We start from the raw sequence: 21,521 nt of genomic DNA, 5'->3' as shown, positions 1-21,521 counted from the left end.
TTTCCCGATTTTGATTTTGTCTTTCCCCGGGCTGTCCTTCGGCCCGCGCTTTGGCCGGGCCTAGGGCGTCTGGGGACCGAGGGCTGGCTGCCTTTCATCCTCCTGGTCTGAGCGTTACAATCACCTTTAGGCTGCCAGGACCATTCCCTCCACCACCCACTTCTGCGAAACCGCAGGGTGGGCCGTGTAGGACAGAGGTTCGGGCAGGTGGGAAACGAGGTAGGGGCGGGTTTGGGGGCAGGTCACGCCCAGATTGTGGGCTGGGTGCTGGGCCACTCTTTCCCAATGGCCTCGGGGACAGAGCCAGAACCTGTACTTAGGGTTCCGGGCCGGATGCACAGGGTGGTTCTCCGCCTCCCCAGCCCTCCGGTCCCCAGCCCACAGGCGCTGGACAAAGTTCCCCAAGGTACGCTTTGTGCCGCCTGTGCGGCCGCGCAGCCCGGTTCAGCGCGCACAGAGCCGGGTGTACACAGTCTGGCCCCTCGTCCTGCCTCTGTCGTCTCTCCTTGGGAGCGGGGCACTGCACTCCTTGGGCTACCCGGGCAAAGTCCTCGGCCCTGGCCACAGGTACCTCCGCCCCACCTGTGCTGTTGGAAGGGGGCGCCCATGGGGCACCTTGGAGTCTGGTGGACTGCATCACAGAGAGAGGGGCACCGCCAAGGGGAGCGAGGAGCCCCAGGGCCTGACCTTGGCTCTTGGGGATCTCCGAGGCTGCCTCCTGGGTCTAAGGTCATACCATCCTGAACTCACCCGATTTCATCTGATCTCGGAAGTTTAGCAGGTCGCTTGGGGTTAGTACTTGGATGGGAGACCGCCTAGGAATACCGGGTGCTGTAGGCTTTTCCCTATTTTTTTTCCCCCCACCAGTCTCTCTCCTTTGGACCGCGCCATGGAGCGGCCCCCCGCCTGAGGGATCCGAGGGTTGGGTGCCTTCCAACTACCTACTCTTGGGAGCTGCCTTGACCCTAGGACACCGGCCCCTCCCCTTGCTGCAGTGGCGGGGGTCAGTCCTCAGGCCACGCCCAGAAGGCGGGTCCGGGTCTGGATGAGTCTCTCCCAATGGCCTCCCTCGGGCGCCAGCTCAGGTCTTCACTAGGCCTTTCTGTAGTCCAGACACACACGGAACATGCGCAGGCTCCCCTGCCACCAGTTCCCAGCCCCCAGGCGCTGGACAGAGTTCCCCCAGGTACGCTTTGCGTCGGGGGTTCCGCTCAGAACCCAGGCCTACCAGGCAGGGCACTGAGGGCACAGGGTCGCCCCTCCTCCATCCTCCAGTGTCCCGCCTTGGGCGCGCAGTATCCACACCCCTCTGAACTACGTGGGGAGGGACCCCAGCCCTGGCCACAGCTTTCCCTGCCTAGCCTCTGGGTCGGGCAAGGGGCACCTGCGGGGCTTTGGGAAGCTCGTGGGGAGCCTGACAAAAGAGAGGGGAGCTGCGAAGTGAACAGAGGGGCTGTGGGCCACATTCCAGCTCTTGAGGCTCCCAGAGCCACCTCCATTCTCTACGGCCACACCACCCTGAATACCCGGGATCTCGCCTGATCTCGGACGCTAAGCAGGGCCAGGCCTGGTTAGGACTAGGATAGGACACCCGACCGCCTGGGAATACCGGGTAATTTTGATTTTTGTCTCCCTGCCTATGTTCATGTGTGTCATCCAAGGTGTAAAAGTTTTCTGCCCTCTTGGGGTTCATGTGAGTTATGCTTATGATTAATTCATGAGTTTTGCCTCTTCCTTGTCCCCACTTGACGACCTGGCCTCCATGTTATGCTTGTGTCCTTCCCCTGGATGGAAGTGGCCGCTGTTGTTTGGGTGGTAGGTGTATCCGCTGAACCATACCTGACCCGGCAGGTGATCACTTTTTAAGCTGTTTTTCACAAATGATTGTTTGCCTACAGCACGTGTGATTAGCAGTTGTGTGAACGTGTGGTCTTAGGTGTGAGGCAGCGTTTCTTAAGTGGTCACATGTGAGATGTATTCATTACCCTATCCCAAAAACCGAGACCATGACCACTGCACCAGAGACCACAGTGTCTGAGACCTGAGAACAGGTGAGCCGTGTGCAGAAATGTGTGCCACCTAAAGGTGTGGTCACATACAGTGGGTCTGGAGTGTCTAGTTCAGGTTTTAGGTCACTGTTACCTCACTCACATCTGCCTCTGTCCCTCACCCACCACCTTTCTCCACACAGGCTCTTGTCTCCTCCACTCACTGTGGGGGCTCAGCCCAGACCTCCAGGTTTCCCCATGGTCACGCCCATGTCTGGTGTCACCTCAACTGGTGCAGCTGCCCCTCCTTAGAGGCACAATGTCCTGGCTCCCCAGACACCAGCCTCCCGGGGCTGTTGCCCTCTTCTCTGGGTGCTTGCTTCAGTCCCTGACGGCCCTTCTGTCCCACCTGACCCTGACTACTGAGGACTCAAGTGATGGGCTCACACGCCTCATCTTTGGAACCAAACTTTCCCTTCAACTGAGTCAGCACACTTTCAGGGCACCAAATGTGACCTCCTATAAGGAACCCATCTGCTTGGCCATCGCAAAGGTAGCCCAGCCCTGCTGGAAAGCCCTGAGATGTGTGGTGGCATACAGGACACCAAACCCTCAGGTCCATTCTCCCATGGGCGACCAGGCCTGCATTGTACCTGGGCTGCTTTGAAACTTGCTCTTGCTAAAACTCCCTCACCCTGAGTTGAAGCAGCAAAAGTTTAGTGCGTATCTTTAAAGTAACTTCCTAAGTCTGTGCTAATTCTCCCAAACCCTGAAGTGTAACCATATCAATTACTCTTATCGTTCCCTTGCATTTGCAACATTTTTTCCTTGTTAATCTGTAGGAAGTAATCAGTGACATCCTTTCCTTTGCTATCTGTAAAAACTAATTACCTAAAGCAAACCTAAGGGTAATGAATGAGAACCTTCTTTGATGTATGCTACTAGAAAGCCAATAAAAGCCCATCAAGGCAAGGGTCGAGGCCCTCTCCCCTTGAGAGAGTGGCCATGTCGTCCCTTTTTCTCCATAGGACTTCCGGAGTCCGAGTGAATTTGTTTCATCTCATCCACAGCACCGTGGACACTGTGGGCCGGTGTCCACATCATCTGGCGCCCAGAACAGGGAGCTAGGCCTATGGGCCATCGTTGTGGCCAACACACCAACTTGGTTGGAGTGGGAGCATCAGCCCAGGTAAGGGTAGATGACACCGAGTGCTTTTCGGTTAGGTCACAGGGTGTGTTGGATTTCAAAGGAGAAGGGTTTCCTTCCTAGGTCCCCCTGTCTTGCGACTGCTTTGCAACTGCACCTTCTTTACTAAGCAGGAGCCTTGCTCTCTCTCCCAAGTGTTTGCCACAACCTCGTGGGCACAGGTCGAGCCATTAAGAGCCACAAGGGCACTCACCACCAGAAGAGTCCCATGAGAGGATTCACTGGAACGTGGACTGGGACAGAACAGTAGGTTTCCCGCCAGCTGCAAGAAAAAGTCCAAGCTATGAGAGGCACACTGTAAAAACATTCACAAGCCCATTCCTTGTAGCACAACCCCCAACTAGGTCTAGGCTTTGGAGGAAACTCAAAGCCTTTCCCTTTAATCAGCTTTAAAAACAGCAACTAGTTAGAAGCATCTCAGCACGTTTTTTCTTTTAAGCCACCTCTTGAGTTCCTTTCGATTTTGCCTTTTCCCTCCGTCCGCCTGCATAAGGAAAAGTGGATAGTGAATGAGTGTTTCAGTTTCGACCAGACTCCGAACATTGCTTTCCAGAAGAATTTAATGGTAGTCACAGGTTTTGTATGAGAGCTTTTGCCATTTGCCGAGCTCCAAAGACAAAAGGCACTTCCTCCCCTTGGCCCGAGAAATCGGGTGTTCCCACGTGAGTCGGAACCTTGGGAGGGTGTCTGGGATCAATTCCTGAGACGTGCAGGGGCCTTATAGGGACCTCCAACACCACTTAATCTAACTTCTGGCTCATCTGGGGAAGTGCAATATAAAGCTTGCTCACATAGTGCTACAAGTCCCCCCTCACAGTCCTAAACACTGGGGGCAGACCCGAAACCCATAAGCAGGGTGAGGGTACTCGGAAAGTCCAGTACCCCTCTCCCTGACTGTCTCCCACCAACAGCACATTTTGACCCACCACACTATATCCCCCAGTAGCTGACCAGCTAAGGTTCAGCACAGGCGGCAGAGTGTGAAAACACAAGGATTGAAAGGGAAAAGGAACCTTTCAACAGCAAAAATGGGCTGCCGTTTCTCTAAAGAGCAGGAAGTCTACCTGCATGTATTACAGCAGCTCCTCCGGGGAGCGGGCTGGCAGGTGAAGGAACAGCATCTCATTCAGCTTTTACAGACTACAAAGGAATATTACCCTGCCTTTCCTGACAAGGGAGCCTTAGATATGGAGATTTGGGAAAAGGCAAGCGACCAAGTAAAGTCTTTCCAAGACAGTGGTGTGCTTGTCGGAGTTCACAACTTACTAACTGGGGGACTGGTCAGGACTGTTCTCATGCTCATATGGGCTAAGAAGACGGAGCCAGTCACAGAGCAGGATGAGGAGTCTAGTTCAGAGGAGGAGGTTATATATGATGTCACTGGAGAACAGGCCACGGCGGTTCTGCCGTCAACCCCACCGGAGGTCCTGCAGCATAGTTATCGCTCCTTGTCCCAACACTGGGAGCTTGCCTCCTCGCAGTGTGTGTCACCACCAGGAAAGCAAGAAACCTCAGATGGATATCCTATCAGGTGTGTGCAGCGGTGCCTTTGGCAGGCAGTGGAGGCTGGGGATTGGGATGCCCTTTCGGCCTTCCCCATTATACTTAGGGGTCAAAGAAATGGCCATGAGCCCCTTCCCTTTTCTCTTTATAAGGATTTAAAAGACAGCATTAAGGAAAATGGGGTTCAGTTTCGCTATACTAGTGGGCTATTTCAAGCCATTACTGACAGTTATAAAATGGCCCCTTGTGACTGGATTGCCCTGGCCAGGACTGTTTTAACCCCAGCTCAACTCGCTGTCTGGCATTCGGAATATTCCCAACGGGCCAGCATTCAAGCGACTGAAAATGCACGAATAAATAATCCGGTCACCCTCTGTCTGCTGCTTGGGTCTGCTGATTTTGCCACTGCTGCAGATCAAGCCAGTCTTGATCCCCATGCTTTCAGTCAGAGTGCTCAAATTGCTCTCAGAGCCGTGACAGCCCTGCCTGATTCTCAGGCCAAGGAAACTTCTTCCTTCGTCAATATCTGTCATGGTGCTAGGGAGGCATATATTGACTTTGCTGATCACCTCCAAGAAGCTATTGACAGGCAAATAGATAATGACAGAGCAGCCAAAGCTCTTTTGGGGCAGCTAGCTTATGAGAATGCTAACGAGGATGGCAGGGTCATCATAGGACCCCTGCAAACTACCACCAGAGACATCAGTGAGCATATCAAGGCTTGGCAAGTTGTCGGCACAGAGCAGCATAAGGCCTCTCTCTTAGCTGCAGCAATTAAGGGAGATCCCAAATGTTACAACTGTAAACCTCCCGGTCACCTGCTCAGGGACTGTTTGTCCACACCGAGATGGGGAATAGGTAATGGCAAGCTTCCCTCCCAGGGTTGTCCACGCCGTGGCAAAGACAAACATTGGGCAAGGGAATGCCACTCTACATTGGACAAAAACAGCCAGCCCACTCAGGGAAACTTCCAGTTGGTGGGGGGTGCCCGCTCCAGCACCCCGAGCCCCAATCAGAGCTTTTGGAACAGCAATCAATATCAGGGAATTCAAGGAAATGTACAGTTTCTGACCTTCGTGTAGCCACTCATGGAAGCACAGGGCTGGACTTGGTCACCACCAATGAGCTCATCTTAAAGGAACAGGATCAAGTAATTGTAGCTCCCACTGGTGCCCGGGGACCTCTACCCCTACGAACAGTTGGTTTAATCTTAGGGAGATCCAGTATTACTACCGAAGTCATTTTTGTTCAACCAGGAGTCATTGACTCAGACTGTCAAGGGGAAATTAAAATCATGCTTAAAGCTTCTGATTATCATATGATTCCTGCCGAAACACCCATTGCCCAGCTGTGCCTACTCCTCTACGTAACCTCGAAGACTCAAAATGCAGTGAGGGGGCAAGGAAGCTTCCATAGTACAGACAATCAATCAGTTTTTTCGACAGAATTAATTAAGAAAAATAAACCAATCTTACAAATAAAGACAAAGGATAAGACCTTTCATGGCCTCATAGATATGAGAACCAACATCTCTGTTATCTCAAATCAGTTTTGGCCTCTGGAGTGGCCTCTAACAGACAGCGGAATGCCTGTCACAGGCACATTGGGGGAGCTTCTCAACCACAAGTCAGTGTGTGGTCTCTTAGGTGTTATGGGCCAGAAGGACAGGTAGGGAGAATTCGATCATATATCCTGCCTATGCTCCTTAATATTTGGGGCCATGATCTCCTCAGTCAGTGGGAGATGCAAATCTCCCTACTGCCTTTTTCTTAGTGGCCACTGCTCTTATAGTTCCCCTACGGCTTACCTAGCTCTCCAAGACACTGATATGGGTTGATCAGTGGCCACTTAAAGGAGAGCAACTTGAACAGACCTGCCTTTTAGTTAAACAACAATTAGAAGCAGGTCATATTGAGCCCTCTAACAGCCCTTGAAATATGCCAATTTTTGTTGTACCAAAGAAATCTGGCAAATGGAGGCTTATTCATGATCTAAGAAAAATCAATGAATCCTTCTAACCTTTGGACCCCCTACAGCTGGGAATCCCCAGTCCAGCTTGTATTCCCAAAGACCGGCCACTTTTCATTGTTAACCTACAGCATTGTTTCTTTACAAACCCTTTCCTGGAGAGGGATAGGGTGCCCTTTGCATTTTCCCTCCCAGTCATTGACAATTCTCAGCCTTTGCAGCAGTTTCGCTGGAAAGTTTTACATCAGGGAATGCTTAACAGTCCAACTATCTGCCAGCATTTCGTTCATACAGCCATTCGGGCAGGAAGAGATCAATTCCCTGATTCAATTATCATTATATGGATGACATCCTGATTGCAGCTCCCCTACAAGATATTCTAGCAAAGACTACCTCCTTTCTTAAAAACTCTGTGGCCTCTCCTGGACTAGTAATTGCTCTAGAAAAAAAAAATCCAGCATTCAGAGCCTTGGAAATATTTAGGCTACATCCTTTTTAATAGGACAGTTCGGCCTCAAGTCCTTCAAACTAATCCACGAAAGGATTTAACTCTTGATCGCCTCCAAGGACTTCTGGGAGTGACCCAGCCTTGGAATACCTACCCAGCAATTAACTCATTTCTTTAGTGCCCTTAAAGGGGACCCGGATCTTAATTCCTCCAGACAGTTATCCCCCGAAGCTCTACAAGAATTAACTATAGTAAATCAACATATTCAAAGGTGGTAACTAAAATTGATCCTCAGTCTTCTGTCCCGCTTTTCTGCTTCACAACCATAGGCATGCCTACAGATCTTATAGGACAGCTATCACCCCACTTAGCTGTGATAGAATGGCTTTTTCTGTCTCATCAACCACAATGCACTATTACCATCTACATAACTGTGTCATGCCATCTTATTATAAAAGGATGTGAGTGGACACAGCAGTGATTTGGATGTGACCCTGCCTTTATTCACGTCCCCTTAACTCAAGCCTATTTACAACAATCGGCACCTCAGTCTTTAGAATTTCAGTGTGCCATAGCTGATTTTGTAGGACTAGAAATTAATCTACCCTCAGATAGATTGCTTCAAAATATTCCTTTCCTTAAAATAAGCCTAGCAGAAAGGGTCAGCCCAGGCCCAATAACTCGGGCAAAAACTGTGTTTCTTGACGGGTTCAGAAAAACTGGATGGGCTGCTATTGCCTGGAAAGAGGACAAAAACTGGAAAAGTCTTGTATCCTCAGGACATTCCTCTACTCAAAGGGCCAAGCTTTTCGTTGCAATTATGGCCCTGCGGCAATGGCCCCAGGAATCTCTGAACATAGTCTGTGACTCAGGATATACTGTTTATACTATTCTGCATTTAGATCAAGCATTAATTAAGACTTCTATTGACCCCAATCTACTTAACCTATTTTTGACCCTACAGTCCCTCCTTGGCAAGTGTCCATCCCCTCTTCATTCCTCATATTCCATCCCATTGGGGCTTGCCTGGCCCCCTGGTGGATGGTAACAGTAAGGCAGATGCCTTATTCAGTGTCCTTGCTGCCTTCCAGCAGGCAGTAGCTTCTCAGTTTTTTCATCAAAACAGCCAGGCACTCTGAAAACAACTTAACATTCCTTGCTTCCAAGCTAAGCAAATTATTAGAAAATGTCCTGATTTCCAAGCCCTTACTAAGGCACCTCCATCAACAAGAGTTAATCCTCGAGGACTAAGTTCTCAAATAATTTGCAAACACATGTCACTCCTGACGCTCCTTTGGGAAAATTCAAATACATTCCTATTTCTATTGATACTTACTCTGGAGCCCTACATGCATCTACTTTAACAGGAGAATCTGCTAGAAATATGCAAGCCCATTGGCTTTAAGCCTTTAGTCATTTAGGATGGCCTCAGCAATTTAAAACTGATAATGGCCCTGCATACCTTGCCCATTCTACTCAGGTTTTTTTTCAGCATTGGAATATCCAACATAAAACAGGAATACCTTACAATCCAACTGCTCAGGCAATTGTAGAATGGGCTCATCATCCTTTTAAAAATCTTAAAAAAGCACAAAAGGGAGTCATGAGTACCACCCCCAAAATTTGACTATGTTAGCCATGTTTACCTATAATTTTCTAAATTATGATGAATCACTCTGTACTACAATTGAGAAACATTTTCAGAAGAAAGAGCCAAAGTCATACTATCCTCTGGTTTTATACACAGATCTGCTGGGATGTGGTACTTGGCAGGGCCCTGTAGACCTCTTAACATGGGAAAGAGGGTATGCCTGTGTTTCCATTCCTGCAGGTCCTGTCTGGCTACCAGCCAAAAGGGTAAAACCTTATCATGAGCGGGATGGATACCAAGCTCTGCTACCTGCAGCCGAGAACCAATCGACTGACAGACCAGATGGCCCAGCTGACCCTGAACAACCAGAAGGAAAATGGACACCCACACCGTCACTCACGGGCCTGGGTCCCCCAACCGAAGTGTAAGGGGCCTGCCCCAATGGCAGGAGCCGAGGCTCAGGCACCTCCTGCAGAGGGCAACAACCTCCTAATGACCCATAATGTTCCCCTTAGGCGAGTCCCCACCACATGGGGGAATATCAAGTCTCTTAACGCTCCAGCAAAGGCCTCACCAAACACAAAGTGTTCCAGAACGTGAATGACAATCTACAATGGCTGAACTCTAAAAACTGGTTCAGTGGACTGAATTTACGAGTTTGGGTGATGGCGGCCCTTGGATACTTCCTTGTCTTAATCCTTATTTGTGCTTTACGGTGTATATGGAGGCTCTTTGCTCAAGATTGCTTTTGGGAACAGCAAATAGTAGGTTTCACAGGATTAACAACTACAATTGTGTTCAAAAACAAAAAAGGGGAGATGTTGGGAACCGCCCTGCCTGATTTCAGAAGCTGTAACCCCCTATGGCTAAGGCTGAGTGACAAACCTTGGGACCCTAAGCCACTGAGGAGATGAAGCTTACCTCCCTGGCAGGAACACCACCTTTGCCCACTTTACTGCATCCTGCCTGGGGCCCAGGGCATGACTGGTTAGCCAAAGACGGGTAAGATTCCTCAAGGGAGGGACAACCTAAGACAGGCACAGTCACGAGGGCTCCTCAGGGAAGGACTTGGAGAGCTATAGAAAAAAGGGGTGATGGACCCTTGCTCCACGGCTTTGACATAGCCAGAATCCTCATTCCCTCTGCAAGAAGTCTCCTAATCTCTTGGCTTCCTTACTTCCCATGCTGGACCTAAGCCTGAAACTATGCCAGAAGTGGGTGTGGCCCTGTGCTGGAAAGGGCATGTTCCCTGGGCCTTTCAGGCCTAAGAGAGAAAGCATAAAATCCTGTGAAACCTGCTTTGCTAATACCCTCAATTTAAATGATGAGGGTCCAAGCCTGAAATGAACTCGTTTCCCCAAAGTTTTAAGGCCCCTTAGCTATCTGACCCTGGCTCTCAATAAGCCCTCATTATTCTTTGAATGTTATCTATTGTTTGATCATTACTCCTTCACAATGATTGATGGTCTTAATCTGAGAATGTGGGTCTTTGGAACCTCTGGTTGCTTACTGATCATTATAAAGCTCTGTGTACTTTGACGCATTTCCAAATTATTTTCCCATTGTCGTGTGACAGACCAGCAAGTAGCAAGCTTTGTGGGATCCATAGTGGTCCTACCTAAACACAAGGGGGAAATATAGGAGACTGTTCTACGTGGTGTGGGCCCAGTTCCCAATCGGAAAGGTCAGCAGAAACCCAGGGCCAGTACACAGGACCCACATCCACAGATAGATTCTCCCATGGGGAATCAGGAGTGTATTGTACCTAGGCCACTTTGAGGCTTACTTTTTGCTAAAACTCTCTCACCCTGAACTCAGGCTGCAAACATTTACTGCATATCTTTAAAGTAACTTCCTAAAATCGATGCTAAACCTTCCAAGGATGAGTGTAACCAGTTCAACCACTTTTCCCTTTATATTTGCAAATATCCTTCTTTTTTGGTGTAATTAGCCACCTCCTCTCCTTTGTTTTCTGTAAAAGGTAACCACCTGAAGCGAACCTGTGCATACTAAATGAGGACCATCCTGAATGTAATGTGCCCCAAAATGCAATAAAAGCTTGTCAAGGCAAGGGTTGGGGCTCCCTTCTCTTGAAAGAGTGGCCAAGGCACTCCCAGATGCTCTCCCCTTGAGAGAGTGGCGGCGCCGTCCCTTTTCCTCCACAGGAATTGGTCGTCCGTATGCATTAGTCTTGTCTCATCCCCAACACCACAGACACTGCAGGCCAGTGTCTGCATCAACATACCTGGTGGAATGTTGAGCCTCCCGTTTCCACTAACTATACTCAGCGGATTGGAGGAGCGTGGATGCCCCTGGTGGCCCACTAGAAGGAAACAAGCACTGGATCCCGGTGCCAAAAAATACTGTTGACGTCGCTGAACATTTACAGGTTTGTTTTTCTGTCCTTTGTGCTTTCCTTGAAGGAACAACTTTACACTGCACACAAAGACCAACACAGTGAATGATTACTATCGGCTTTCCATGGTGGCCACAGTTGACTTCTGCACCCACGAGGGGGATTACCATACTGCAAATCCCCCTCCGGTTCCTCCTTGTACCTCAGACACTAGCTGTAAAGACTCAGTCTTTTCGTCTTTATGCAGAGGACTGAGTGCCACCATCGCTTTTCTCCCCAAAAGTCCTTTTCTAATAGAGAATTGGGGGGCTAACTTAAAAATATTAGCGAAGCCTGACACAACGATAGTTCCGGCTCAGCCTCAACACCTATATACTAATATGTGCTGGGAGGGGCCCAGGCCTGGGGCACCTGTTCTTAGAATTGTTCCTCCCAACCACACTAGCCCATGGCATCATAGCTCTTGGAAAATGGGCTTGCCTTTTGTCACTAGGAAGCATCTGTATATAAATGTTGGTTGTGACCCTGAAGGTGTTCTGGGATGTTGGTACCAGGTGGATCCTCCAGAACGAGACTGGGTCACAGTTTGTATCTGTCACCTCTGCCTGTTTTTAGCAGCCCCAGGGACAGCCCAGGTCTTTTATAACGAGTCAGCAAAAACTTATTCTCTGCATGTCCCTGCAGGCTCCACGTATGCCAGCTGCCTTACCCAACTCAGTGTCACTCGGCTGAATCTCACTAGAGTTTATATAGGTAGAAAACAGACTCCAGTGTGGGTGTCAGTTGATGTAACCAGAGGATGGGAGGATCCCAATGGCATAATAGCGCTTAACAGTGCACTGAACTCCTTACGAGTCCGCTGGTTTGTTGGCGCCCTAATTGCATTCATTGTCTCTGCGATAATTGTCATAGTGACTGCTGCCACAGCAACCGCTGCTCTCGTTGACTCAGTTCAGACTGCTCATACTATCGATGTTCTCCTATGCAACACTACCTTAGAAGTGATCCAACAGGCCCAGACTGGTCAAGAGATCCTGAGTCACCTTTCTGCAGTCGAATCAGCACTTGACTGGATCATCGAGCGCCAGGACCAGCAGCTGACCTGTGACCCTGGATTCTCCAGGCTGTGGGTCACCTCACTCCGGTGGAACTCCAGCCTGTAGTCCTGGAGTAATATTGAACATCACCGAAGAGGGGGTTTCCTACCAACTTAAAGGGACAACTTGATAAATTGCAGCTAGAGCTGCCTCAGCAGTTGCAGGACATTCAATGCTTGACCAAGCAGGAGGTTTTTCAAACCCTCCGTGAAAATCTTGAATGGCTAAACTCAAAAAAGTGGCTCGATGGACTTAAACTGAGAATGTGGGTCTTTGGAGCCACTGGTTGTTTACTGATTCTAATAATGCTTTGTGTACTTCGATGCTTTTGCAAATTATTTTCCCAAACTCGTGTAAAAGATCAGCAAGTAGCAAGCTTTGTGGGATCTATAGCAGTCCTAAGTAAAAACAAGGGGGGAAATATAGGGATCCGATTTCCTTGGCAATGGCAAATGTAGCCCAGCCCTATTGGAAAGCCCATAGGTGCATGGTGGCATACAGGACACCAAACCCACGGATCTGTTCTCCCGTGGGAGACCAGGCCTGCATTACACCTAGGCTGCTTTGAGACTGCTCTTGCTACAACTCCCTCACCCTATGTTGAAGCAGGAAAAGCTTACTACTGCATATCTTTACCTTCCTGAAATCTGGGCTAATTCTCCCAAACCCTGAAGTATAACCAGAACAATTACTCATTCCTCGTTTTGCATTTGCAACATTTTCTCCTTGTTAATCTGTAGAAAGTAATCAGTGACATCCTTTCCTTTGCTATCTGTAAAAACTAATTACCTAAAGCAAACCTAAGGGTAATGAATGAGAACCTTCTTTGATATATGCTATTAGAAAATCAATAAAAGCCTATCAAGGCAAGGGTCGAAGCCCTCTCCCCTTCAGAGAGTGGCCGGGCCGTCCCTTTTTCTGCACAGGATCTCAGTAGTCCATGTGAATTTGTTCACTGCAGCCACAACACACAGTCCCTTGGGGCTGGGGTCCTCATCAAGCACGTCTTCATTTGATAATGTCCAGATGATGACTTGGCATGCTAATGCTTCAGTGTTCTGCTTATAAAAGCTTTGACTACACCAAAGTTAGGAAGGTATGCTCTTCTATGGTTTCCTACAGACGTTGTTTGAGCTTTGACGCTTACCATCCACGATCCCTTCTGCAGTGCTTCTTTGGCATGGTTTGAGGAAGGGCTCAAGCTCCAACACAAAGGGAGCTAGCTTCCCATCTTGCCACCACAGTCACCACCCACAGGCCGTGACTGGGTGGCTTTTCCACTACAAGTTCAGCCTTCAGGCCAAAGCACGTTATTCTCCAGCACTTGCACTCACGTCCTCTCTCCACAAGGCACTGCCTCTTGCTCGCCCCGACACCCTGGGCCCCAGTGGCAGAGAATCAGCACCCAGACCACGTCCCCCAACAAAGTCCAGGTCACTGCCCAAACCAAGAAGCTCTGCCGGGGCTGGGCCCCGACTCCAACCCGCAGGGGAGAGGAAGGGCACGTCCCCGCCAGCGGGCCCAGCCCTGCCTCATTTCCCTGCGGACAGACAAGGCCTCGTGACACAGCCTCAGCCCTCTATGCAGTCGGAGGGCAAGTCCCTTCGAATTCAGGAAACCCAGCAAGACTGGCTCCATGCAGACGCCCCTACCCCAGCGGCTAGGGTGCCTGCACAAGGAGGAGCACGCTGGGTGGGGCAAACCTGAGCCAGGCTCTCTCGGCCCCCTTCCTCGCACCCAAGACCCGAAGCCCCCAGTCGGGGTTCCTGCTTTCAAGGAACCTGGCCTCTGGAGCGGTGAGGGACTCGCATCCTCGACGGGGTGTCCGCCTGCAGACCGAGCCTCCCGTCTAGGCCTCTCCCTACGCCCACAGACGCCGGACACGGAAGGGAGCGCAGTGTGGGACCCCGCCTCGGCACCCGCCATCCATCAGTGCCAACAGGCTGGCAAAAAGTAAACATCAAAAAGACCCGGCCCAGGTTTCTGGAGAGCATCCTTGCACCTGTCCAAAGATAGGCTCTCTGTGAAACAAAAGGGTTCGCTTGCACGGTTGGAAATCTTTTTCCAAAGAAAGTTTATGGAACCGTGGGCTGGCAAGAAAGCAAAGACGGGGGTCGTGGGGGTGTGAACTGTGAATGGCCAGCAAGTGGGGTGGGCAGGAGGGTGGCGGTGGGGGGCTGCGTGTGGGCCTTCCTGGAGTTGAAGGGCTTTTCCTCTTTTTTAAAAATGGAATGTGTTGGGGTTATAAAGCTCATGAAATTACATAGGTTTCAGGTGTCCAACTCTGTCCTACATCACCTGTCTATTGTATTGTGTTTTCGCCACCCGAAAGTCACGTCTCTTCCCATCACCATCTGCGCCCCCCGCTTTCCCTGCTGGGGCCTCCCTCCATCCCGATTTCCCTCTGGTGACGACCGTGCTGTCGTCTGCCGGTGAAGTTTTGTCCCCCCCCACCCACCCCACTAAATCCCTTCTCATGTTCAACCAGCTCGCCTACCCCAGCCCCGGTGACAGCTAGGAGTCTGCTTCTATTTTGTTGGTTAGTTATTTTGTTCAACAGATTCCACATACAACGGGGGATCCCAAACATTCAGAATTCTCTTCTGCAGGCCAGGCCCGTTGTAATACAGCTTTGCCCCAACCCACCCCCCCACCACCCCCAGCTGTTTTAAGAATCCATTTTTATCTGCGTACCAAATGGCGCTGTTGTGAGAGGCTGTGTTCGGCTACAGTAAAATATTTGAAGGGAGGGTGGGGCGCTGTGCTCATACCCATCTCATGATGGGTGATTTACGAGTGAACTGCCCAGAACACACTGAGGCTTCAGCAGTTTTTGATAAAAAATGGCCTGACCCCTGTGCCCCATCCTCCTGATCACCGAATCTCTCCCGGGTGACTGTTGTTGTTGTTGTTGTTGTTTCCCTAGATGAAAAATGTCCTCAAAGGAAAATGTTTTCCCAATGTGGAAAAGGTGAAAGGAAAAACAGCAGGAGCACTAAAGGCATCAAAATCTACAAGTTCAAAAAGTGTTTTGAGCAGTGGAAAAAAGCCTCCATAGGTGTATTGTGTCAAATGGAGAGCATTTTGAAGGTAAGTGAAGTTTAAGCATTTAAGAACAAAAGCACAATTTTTTATAAGTAAATTGTGGGATTTTTTTGGTTCCTCCATTGATATAAGTGACATCTATTGTGCTTGTCTTTCTCCGACTGGCTTATTTGACTTCGCGTAATACTGTCCATGTCCATCCATGCTGTCACAAAAGGTAAGATTTCCTTCATTTTAACAGCTGCGTAGCGTTCCGTCGTGTGAATGTCCCACTGCTGTTTCATCGGCTTTCCTACTGACGGCAGTTGGGCCGCTGCCCAAATTTTCCCTGATGCCAATCACACTGCAATGAACATCCGGGTGAATACATGCTTTGCAATGAGCGTTTCAGGTTCCTTCGGATATATTCCTGTCACGACCAGCGCGGAGTTGGGGTTCCTGAGTGGGGGCGAAGGGGAGACTAAGAAAGACACAACACACTTTGAGGCAAAGCAGTGGCCAAGTGGGACATTGTCCTCTGATGCAGACAATGAACCAGGAACATGGTCTCCGCCTTTATTTTGTAGGGGATGGTTAGACAGACCTCAAGGATATTTGGCAAACTTAGAGAGAGGCTGCAGGCACGGATTGATCGGTTCCCCAGTCATGTAACTGCTACATGTGTTTTCTGCCCAAGTTCCAGCACACGCAGTTGCAGCCTGCGACTATTTATGGGTGGCCTTCGGAGCACCTGGGCGGCGGGAGGACGGCCCGAGGGAGAGACGGGCACAGCCGGGGAGGGACAGCAGCTTGGAGGCAATGCTCAGGCTCGAGGCTCCCGGTCACGGCCTCCTCATGTACGGTGAAAAAGTTGTGAGGTGTTTTTGAAGAACATACATCGGCTGCAGATTAGGGGAAGAGGTGACGCAGGGTTCTCTATGCTAGCACAATCTGGAGGAAGAAATATTCACTGGTTTTGATGGGTTACAGACTAGAGTGACTAAGTTCACACACATGTGGGATGCGGTGGCTGATCCAGTGGCCCGAGCGGCCTTTTGTCAGTGGGCCCACATTTATTGTTACCTGGTCAAGTATCCCTATCTCTTGTCTCACTATCCACATGCTGTAATTTCATTTAGAACATTCCATAACTACAGGAATGCAATGTAATAAACCGCAGGAAAACCTACACGATCCCTGAAAGAAAAACTATAGACATCTATGTAATAGGCTTCCAAATGGTGATGAGCAATATTTAACAGAAACAGGTTAGAGCCTGGCTAGTGGGGCTCAGTGGATTGAGCGCTGGCCTGCAAACCAAAGGGTCCCGGTTTGGATTCCCAGTCAAGGCACATGCCTGGTTTGCGGGCCAGGTCCCCAGTAGAGGGTGCGGGAGAGGCAAACACACTTTGAAGTTTCCCTCTCATTCTCCCTTCCTTCCTCTCTCTCTAAAAATAAATAAAATCTAAAAATGAAAAACCTTGAAAGAAACAGGTTAGAGGTGGAGTTCTATTTCACAAACGACAGCTTTGTCTGCTGGGGTTTATCCAGTCCTCCCGCGTTGCTGACAACCGCTGCAGTGCGGACCACGCAGCATGCCCCGTGCAGACAGAGAGGGCAAAACTGAGAGATCACCTCCGGATCTCTCCGCAGATGATCTCTCCGCAGATCACCTCAGGAACGACAAGCAAGGTTGGAGAAGGACGGACAACTGCCATTTTCTGGTACCTGAAAAGGCAGGTGCAAATGGGAACACTGAATGACAACTAACCGGCTGCTCTAAAAACATCAGAAGTTAAAATCATCAAGGTTTTAATCCGACGTACAAAACTTTAGGAGTTAGGAGTCTAACTCTTAAACCTACCAACGGAAGGCTGGAAAACGCACACTGCAGCCACAACTAGGATGACACCCGCGCCTCAGGGTGGCGGGACCGCGAGTTCTCGCGAGAACTACCTCACCTTCCTCCCCGCGCAATGCAGAAGGGTCGCGAACTCTCGCGAGAGCGGCTCAGGCTGGGCTCCCGGGAGGCGGAGAAAGATGGCGCGGCCCGGCCCGTCCTGGAGCCGGCTGGACCGGCAGCAGGAGCGCGATGTGCGCGAGCTCGTGCGCCATGTGGCAGGCCTCCGGGATGAGGCGGACCCCAACTTCCAGCTGTGCCTGAACTTCGCCTGGTCCAACTTCAGGTGCGAGGCGTGATGCTGGGCGGAGCCAGGAAGGGGTCGGGCAGGGTCAGCACTGCCCTGGTGGCCGCAGGGTCCGGTTGTGGGTCGTGCGGGACCTGAGTCTGCCCCATAGGTGTCCTCCCCCGCCGCACCGAGCGCTGCACCCAACGCAGCAAGCGCTTTTGAATGCATGGGCCAGTGAGATTTAGGGCAAAGTAATGGTCGCGCCTAGTTCAAACGGCGATCTCTGGGCGTCCTGTGCCTGCTGGGGTCGCTCCAGACCGCTCGCTCCTGGGTCTCCTTTTTCCTTCCGCGGAGGGCTGAGCAGGACGCGAGGGTCACTTGTGTGGGGCTCACTGCCCGGCCCTGCCCCCGCAGTCCAGCCCGGAGGTCCGTCCCACCCTGGGGGTCTGTTTGGGTCATTTCTCATCCCAACATCAGGAACAGTTACTGCCTTGTAGTGACGAAGCCGCCCATACACCCTCTAGTACAATCCCGAGATGTACGTAGTTTAGATGCTTAGGTGAAGTCAGAGCTCCTATTTTTGTTTATGGACGATGAAAATTAGGCAGCACTGTTAAGATAATCACCTGTAATGGAATTTTACTACTAAAAGTATGTTAGTTGGCGTTAATACTCTAACCGTGTAATTTCAGTAGAAATCTTGAGGACTAAATAGTCTTGCAAAATAAGTAATCTTGACTTTCAACCTTAATGATCATATATAAAGTGCCTACTTGGTTTACAAAGACTAACCACTGAGGTAAAAGTCCGCCAAATTTCTGAAATAATAAACTCAGTTTTTAAGTGTAACATAAATATTGCAATGTGTGAATAGGTCAAATAAAACAATGCTTTTCCTACAGGTTGAATGAGTTATTTTTCCTTTTTAAGGTTATCTCTTTTTTTAAGATTTTATTTGTTTATTTTTATACAGGGGAAGGGACTGAGAAAGAGGGAGAGAGACATCCCTGTGTGGTTGCCTCTCGGGTGCCCCCTACTGGGAACCTGTCCCACAACCCAGGCCTGTGCCCTAACAGGAAATTGAACCAGTGACCCTTTGGTTTGCAGGCCACCACTCAATCCACTGAGCTATCCCAGCCATGGCTTCCTTTTTAAGATTTTCTTTTTATTTTTTTAATCGACTTCATTGGGCTCCCCATGGTTAATAAAATTATATAGGTTTCAGCTGTACAATTCTACCATCCATTATCTGTGTATCGTATTACGTGTTCACCACCCCAAGTCAAGTCTTCTTTTGTGTCCATTTGTCCCCCTGTTCCCTCTTCTACCTCCACCCTTATTTTTATTTTTCTGTTACAGTTGACATTCAGTATTATTTTGTATTACTTTCAACTGTACAGCATAGTGCAGGGGTGTCAAAGTCATTTTCACCGGGGGCCACATCAACCTTGCAGTTGCCTTCAAAGGGCCGAAATGATTTTAGGACTGTATAAATGTAACTACTCCTTAACTGTTAAGAAATTGAAATTACATTGAGCCCTTTGAAGGCGACTGCAAGGCTGCTGTGGCCCCTGGTGAAAATGAGTTTGACCTCCCTGGCATAGTGGTTAGATATTCATACAATTTAAGAAGTGACCTTCCTATAAGTTTAGCACCCACCCGGCACCATGTACAGTTATTACAATATTATTGACTATATTTCCTATGCTGTACTTTGCATCCCTGTGACTATTTTGTAACTGTCAATTTTGCTGCTTAATCTCTCACCTTTGTCACCCAGTCTCCCAACGCCCCTCCCCTCTGGCAAACATCAGTTTTTTCTCTGTGTTTATGAGTTTCTGTTCTGTGTGTCTGTTTCTTTTGCTCTTTAGATTCCACATATAAGTGAAGTCGTATGGTATTTGAGTTTCTCTGACTGACTTTTTCATTTTGCATGATACCTTCTAGGTCCATCCCTGTTGTCACAAGTGGGAAGATTTCATTTTTGAAAAAAATTTATCTTCTTGATATTTTAGAGAGAGGAAAGGGAAGAGAGAGAAACATCCATCTGGTGTTGCACTTATTGATGTAGTCATTGTTTGCTTCTTGTATATGCACTAACCAGGAATCGAACCTAGAACCTTGGCATTAGCAGGAAGGTGCTCTAACAAAGTGAGCTATGCAGCCAGGGCAAGATTTCACTCTCTTTTATGGCTGAGTCATAGTCCATTGTGCGTATGTCCCACATCTTTTTTCTTCAGTCATCTGTTCATGGGCACAAGTGTTGTTTCCATAGTTTGGCTATTGTAAAGAACACTGCAAAGACAAATTTAAGTGCTGTAGCGCAAATAATTTCTGTACTGACCTTTCTAAATGGCAGTAAGAGGATGGACATCATTTGAGGGTTGGGAAAGACTAAAAGTTACCATCTCCTTCTACACATTGAGAAACTAAACACATTATGATAGGTGAAGTACCGTTCCACTTGGCCATTTAGAGGATAGAATTAAGGTTACCTGGTAATGTCATTTACTTCATTTAAATACAGATTGTGGGCTCTGATACTGAAAAGTGGAAAACAGGAGTCATTGTGCTATACTGTGGTTTTATGAACTCTTAATCCATCAGAAAAATGAACAATTTTTTTCGGCTTTTAAAAATTGCAGCCATGTTGTAAGCCCTAGAAATTCAGAGATAGGTGAGATTCTTTTTGTCCTTAAGAGAAAGAGAAATTGAAGTTAATCACATGTCATCACATAATATCTTGGATAGGCCTTTATTATTTTTTCTTTTAAGGATTTTATTTATTTTTAGAGAAGGGAAGGGAGGGAGGGAGAAGGAAACATCAATGTGTGGTTATGTCTCACGCCCCCTACTGGGGACTTGGCTGGCAAGTTAGGCATGTACCGTGAATGGGAATTGAACTGGTGACCCTTTGGTTTGCAGGCTAGTGCTCAATCCACTGAACCACACCAGCCAGGGCCGGAATAGGCCTTCTTAACACGAGGGCCTGAAGATAGAATTCAGGTGTTATAAATGTGGGCGAGAAAAAATTTCCACCAACCTCTAACTAAAGAGTAACATTTCTTTCAATTATGAATGAACGCAACAAGCAATATTAGCTTACCTGTGAGTGTATCAGCAGTAGAAATCACATGTTTTAGGTCATATTTTAGTTGTAGATATATCTACATATTGTTTAGGTCACTTTAATGTTAGCTATGAACCCACTGCTAGACCTTGTTATTTAATGCTTTTTGAAAGAAATGCCTTGCCTTGTCCACTGTGGCTCATTTGGTTGGAGTATCGTCTGGTACACCAGAAGGTTGGTAGGTTCCATGCCCCGTTAGGTTGTGGGTTCAATCCCTGGTCGGGACGCATACTAGAGGCAGCCAATAGGTGTGTGTAGTGTCTGTCTGTCTGTGTGTATCTCTCTCTCTCTCTCTCTCCCTTCCTTCCTGAAAGCAATGAAAAAATGCCCTCAGGTGAGTATTAAAGGGAAAAAAAGGGAATGTCTCATTATATGCCACACTTTTAGGAACACTTCACAACTGTATTTCACTATTTTCAGTTACTGTTGTATATTTCATTTTGCGATTTAAGACATTCTGCCTTGACCTGGCTGGCATAGCTCAGTGGATTGAGCGCGGGCTGCAAACCAAAGCATCGCAGGTTCGATTCCCAGTCAGAGCACATTCCTGGGTTGCAGGCCACGGCCCCCAGCAACCGCACATTGATGTTTCCCTCTCTCTTTCTCCCTCCCTTCCCTCTCTAAAAATAAATGAATAAAATCTTTTAAAAAATAAATAAATAAAAGACGTTCTGCCCTGGCTGGTGTGACTCAGTGGAGTGAGCGCGGGCCTGTGAACAGAAGGGTCACCAGCATGATTCCCAGTGAGGGCACAAGCCTGGGTTGTGGACGGTCCCCCCGGTTGGGGATGTGCGAGAGGCAACCAACTGATGTTTCTCTTGCACATTGGTGTTTCTCTCCCTCTCTTTCTCTCTCCCCTACCCTTTCTCTGAAAATATATAAATAAAATCTTTAAAAAAATATTCTGAGAGGGGGTCTTACCTTCACTGGGCTCCCTATAGCATAAAAAGGTTAGGCACTCTGATACAGGATGTGCTGTGTTGGGCCCAGACACAGGGCATTGTGGGAAGATGGAGCAGCCAGAGGACAGGGTGGGGCAGCTCAGGGGGACCTGTGTCCCACTGGAAGGAGCCTGAGCCG

At 48.8% G+C, this 21,521-nt stretch overlaps 1 protein-coding gene and 1 long non-coding RNA gene across 2 annotated transcripts in view; one reads left to right on the top strand and one right to left on the bottom strand.

The window, feature by feature from the left end:
* Positions 1 to 15,757: 15,757 nt before the first annotated feature.
* LOC123809775 lies at positions 15,758 to 17,113 on the bottom strand. The gene is made up of 3 exons (XR_006784091.1): positions 17,047 to 17,113; positions 16,663 to 16,910; positions 15,758 to 16,133 (listed from the first exon to the last, which is right to left on the bottom strand). It is a non-coding gene; the product is annotated as an uncharacterized LOC123809775 (long non-coding RNA).
* Positions 17,114 to 17,203: 90 nt separating this feature from the next.
* Positions 17,204 to 21,521, top strand: part of TUBGCP5 (tubulin gamma complex associated protein 5) — a 45,413-nt gene continuing 41,095 nt past the window's right edge. The window contains exon 1 of the mRNA XM_045825064.1: positions 17,204 to 17,368. Within this exon, the coding sequence (XP_045681020.1) occupies positions 17,223 to 17,368 (146 nt within the window). The 5' untranslated portion in view covers positions 17,204 to 17,222. The remainder of the gene's footprint in view (positions 17,369 to 21,521) is intronic.

This window comes from Phyllostomus hastatus, unplaced genomic scaffold, assembly GCF_019186645.2.
Source record: "Phyllostomus hastatus isolate PE091 unplaced genomic scaffold, TTU_PhHast_1.1 phas_scaffold_555, whole genome shotgun sequence".
Taxonomy (NCBI): Eukaryota; Metazoa; Chordata; class Mammalia; order Chiroptera; family Phyllostomidae; genus Phyllostomus; species Phyllostomus hastatus.
The sequence above is the reverse complement of the archived record's forward strand: the minus strand, read 5'-3'. Positions and strand labels throughout refer to the sequence as shown.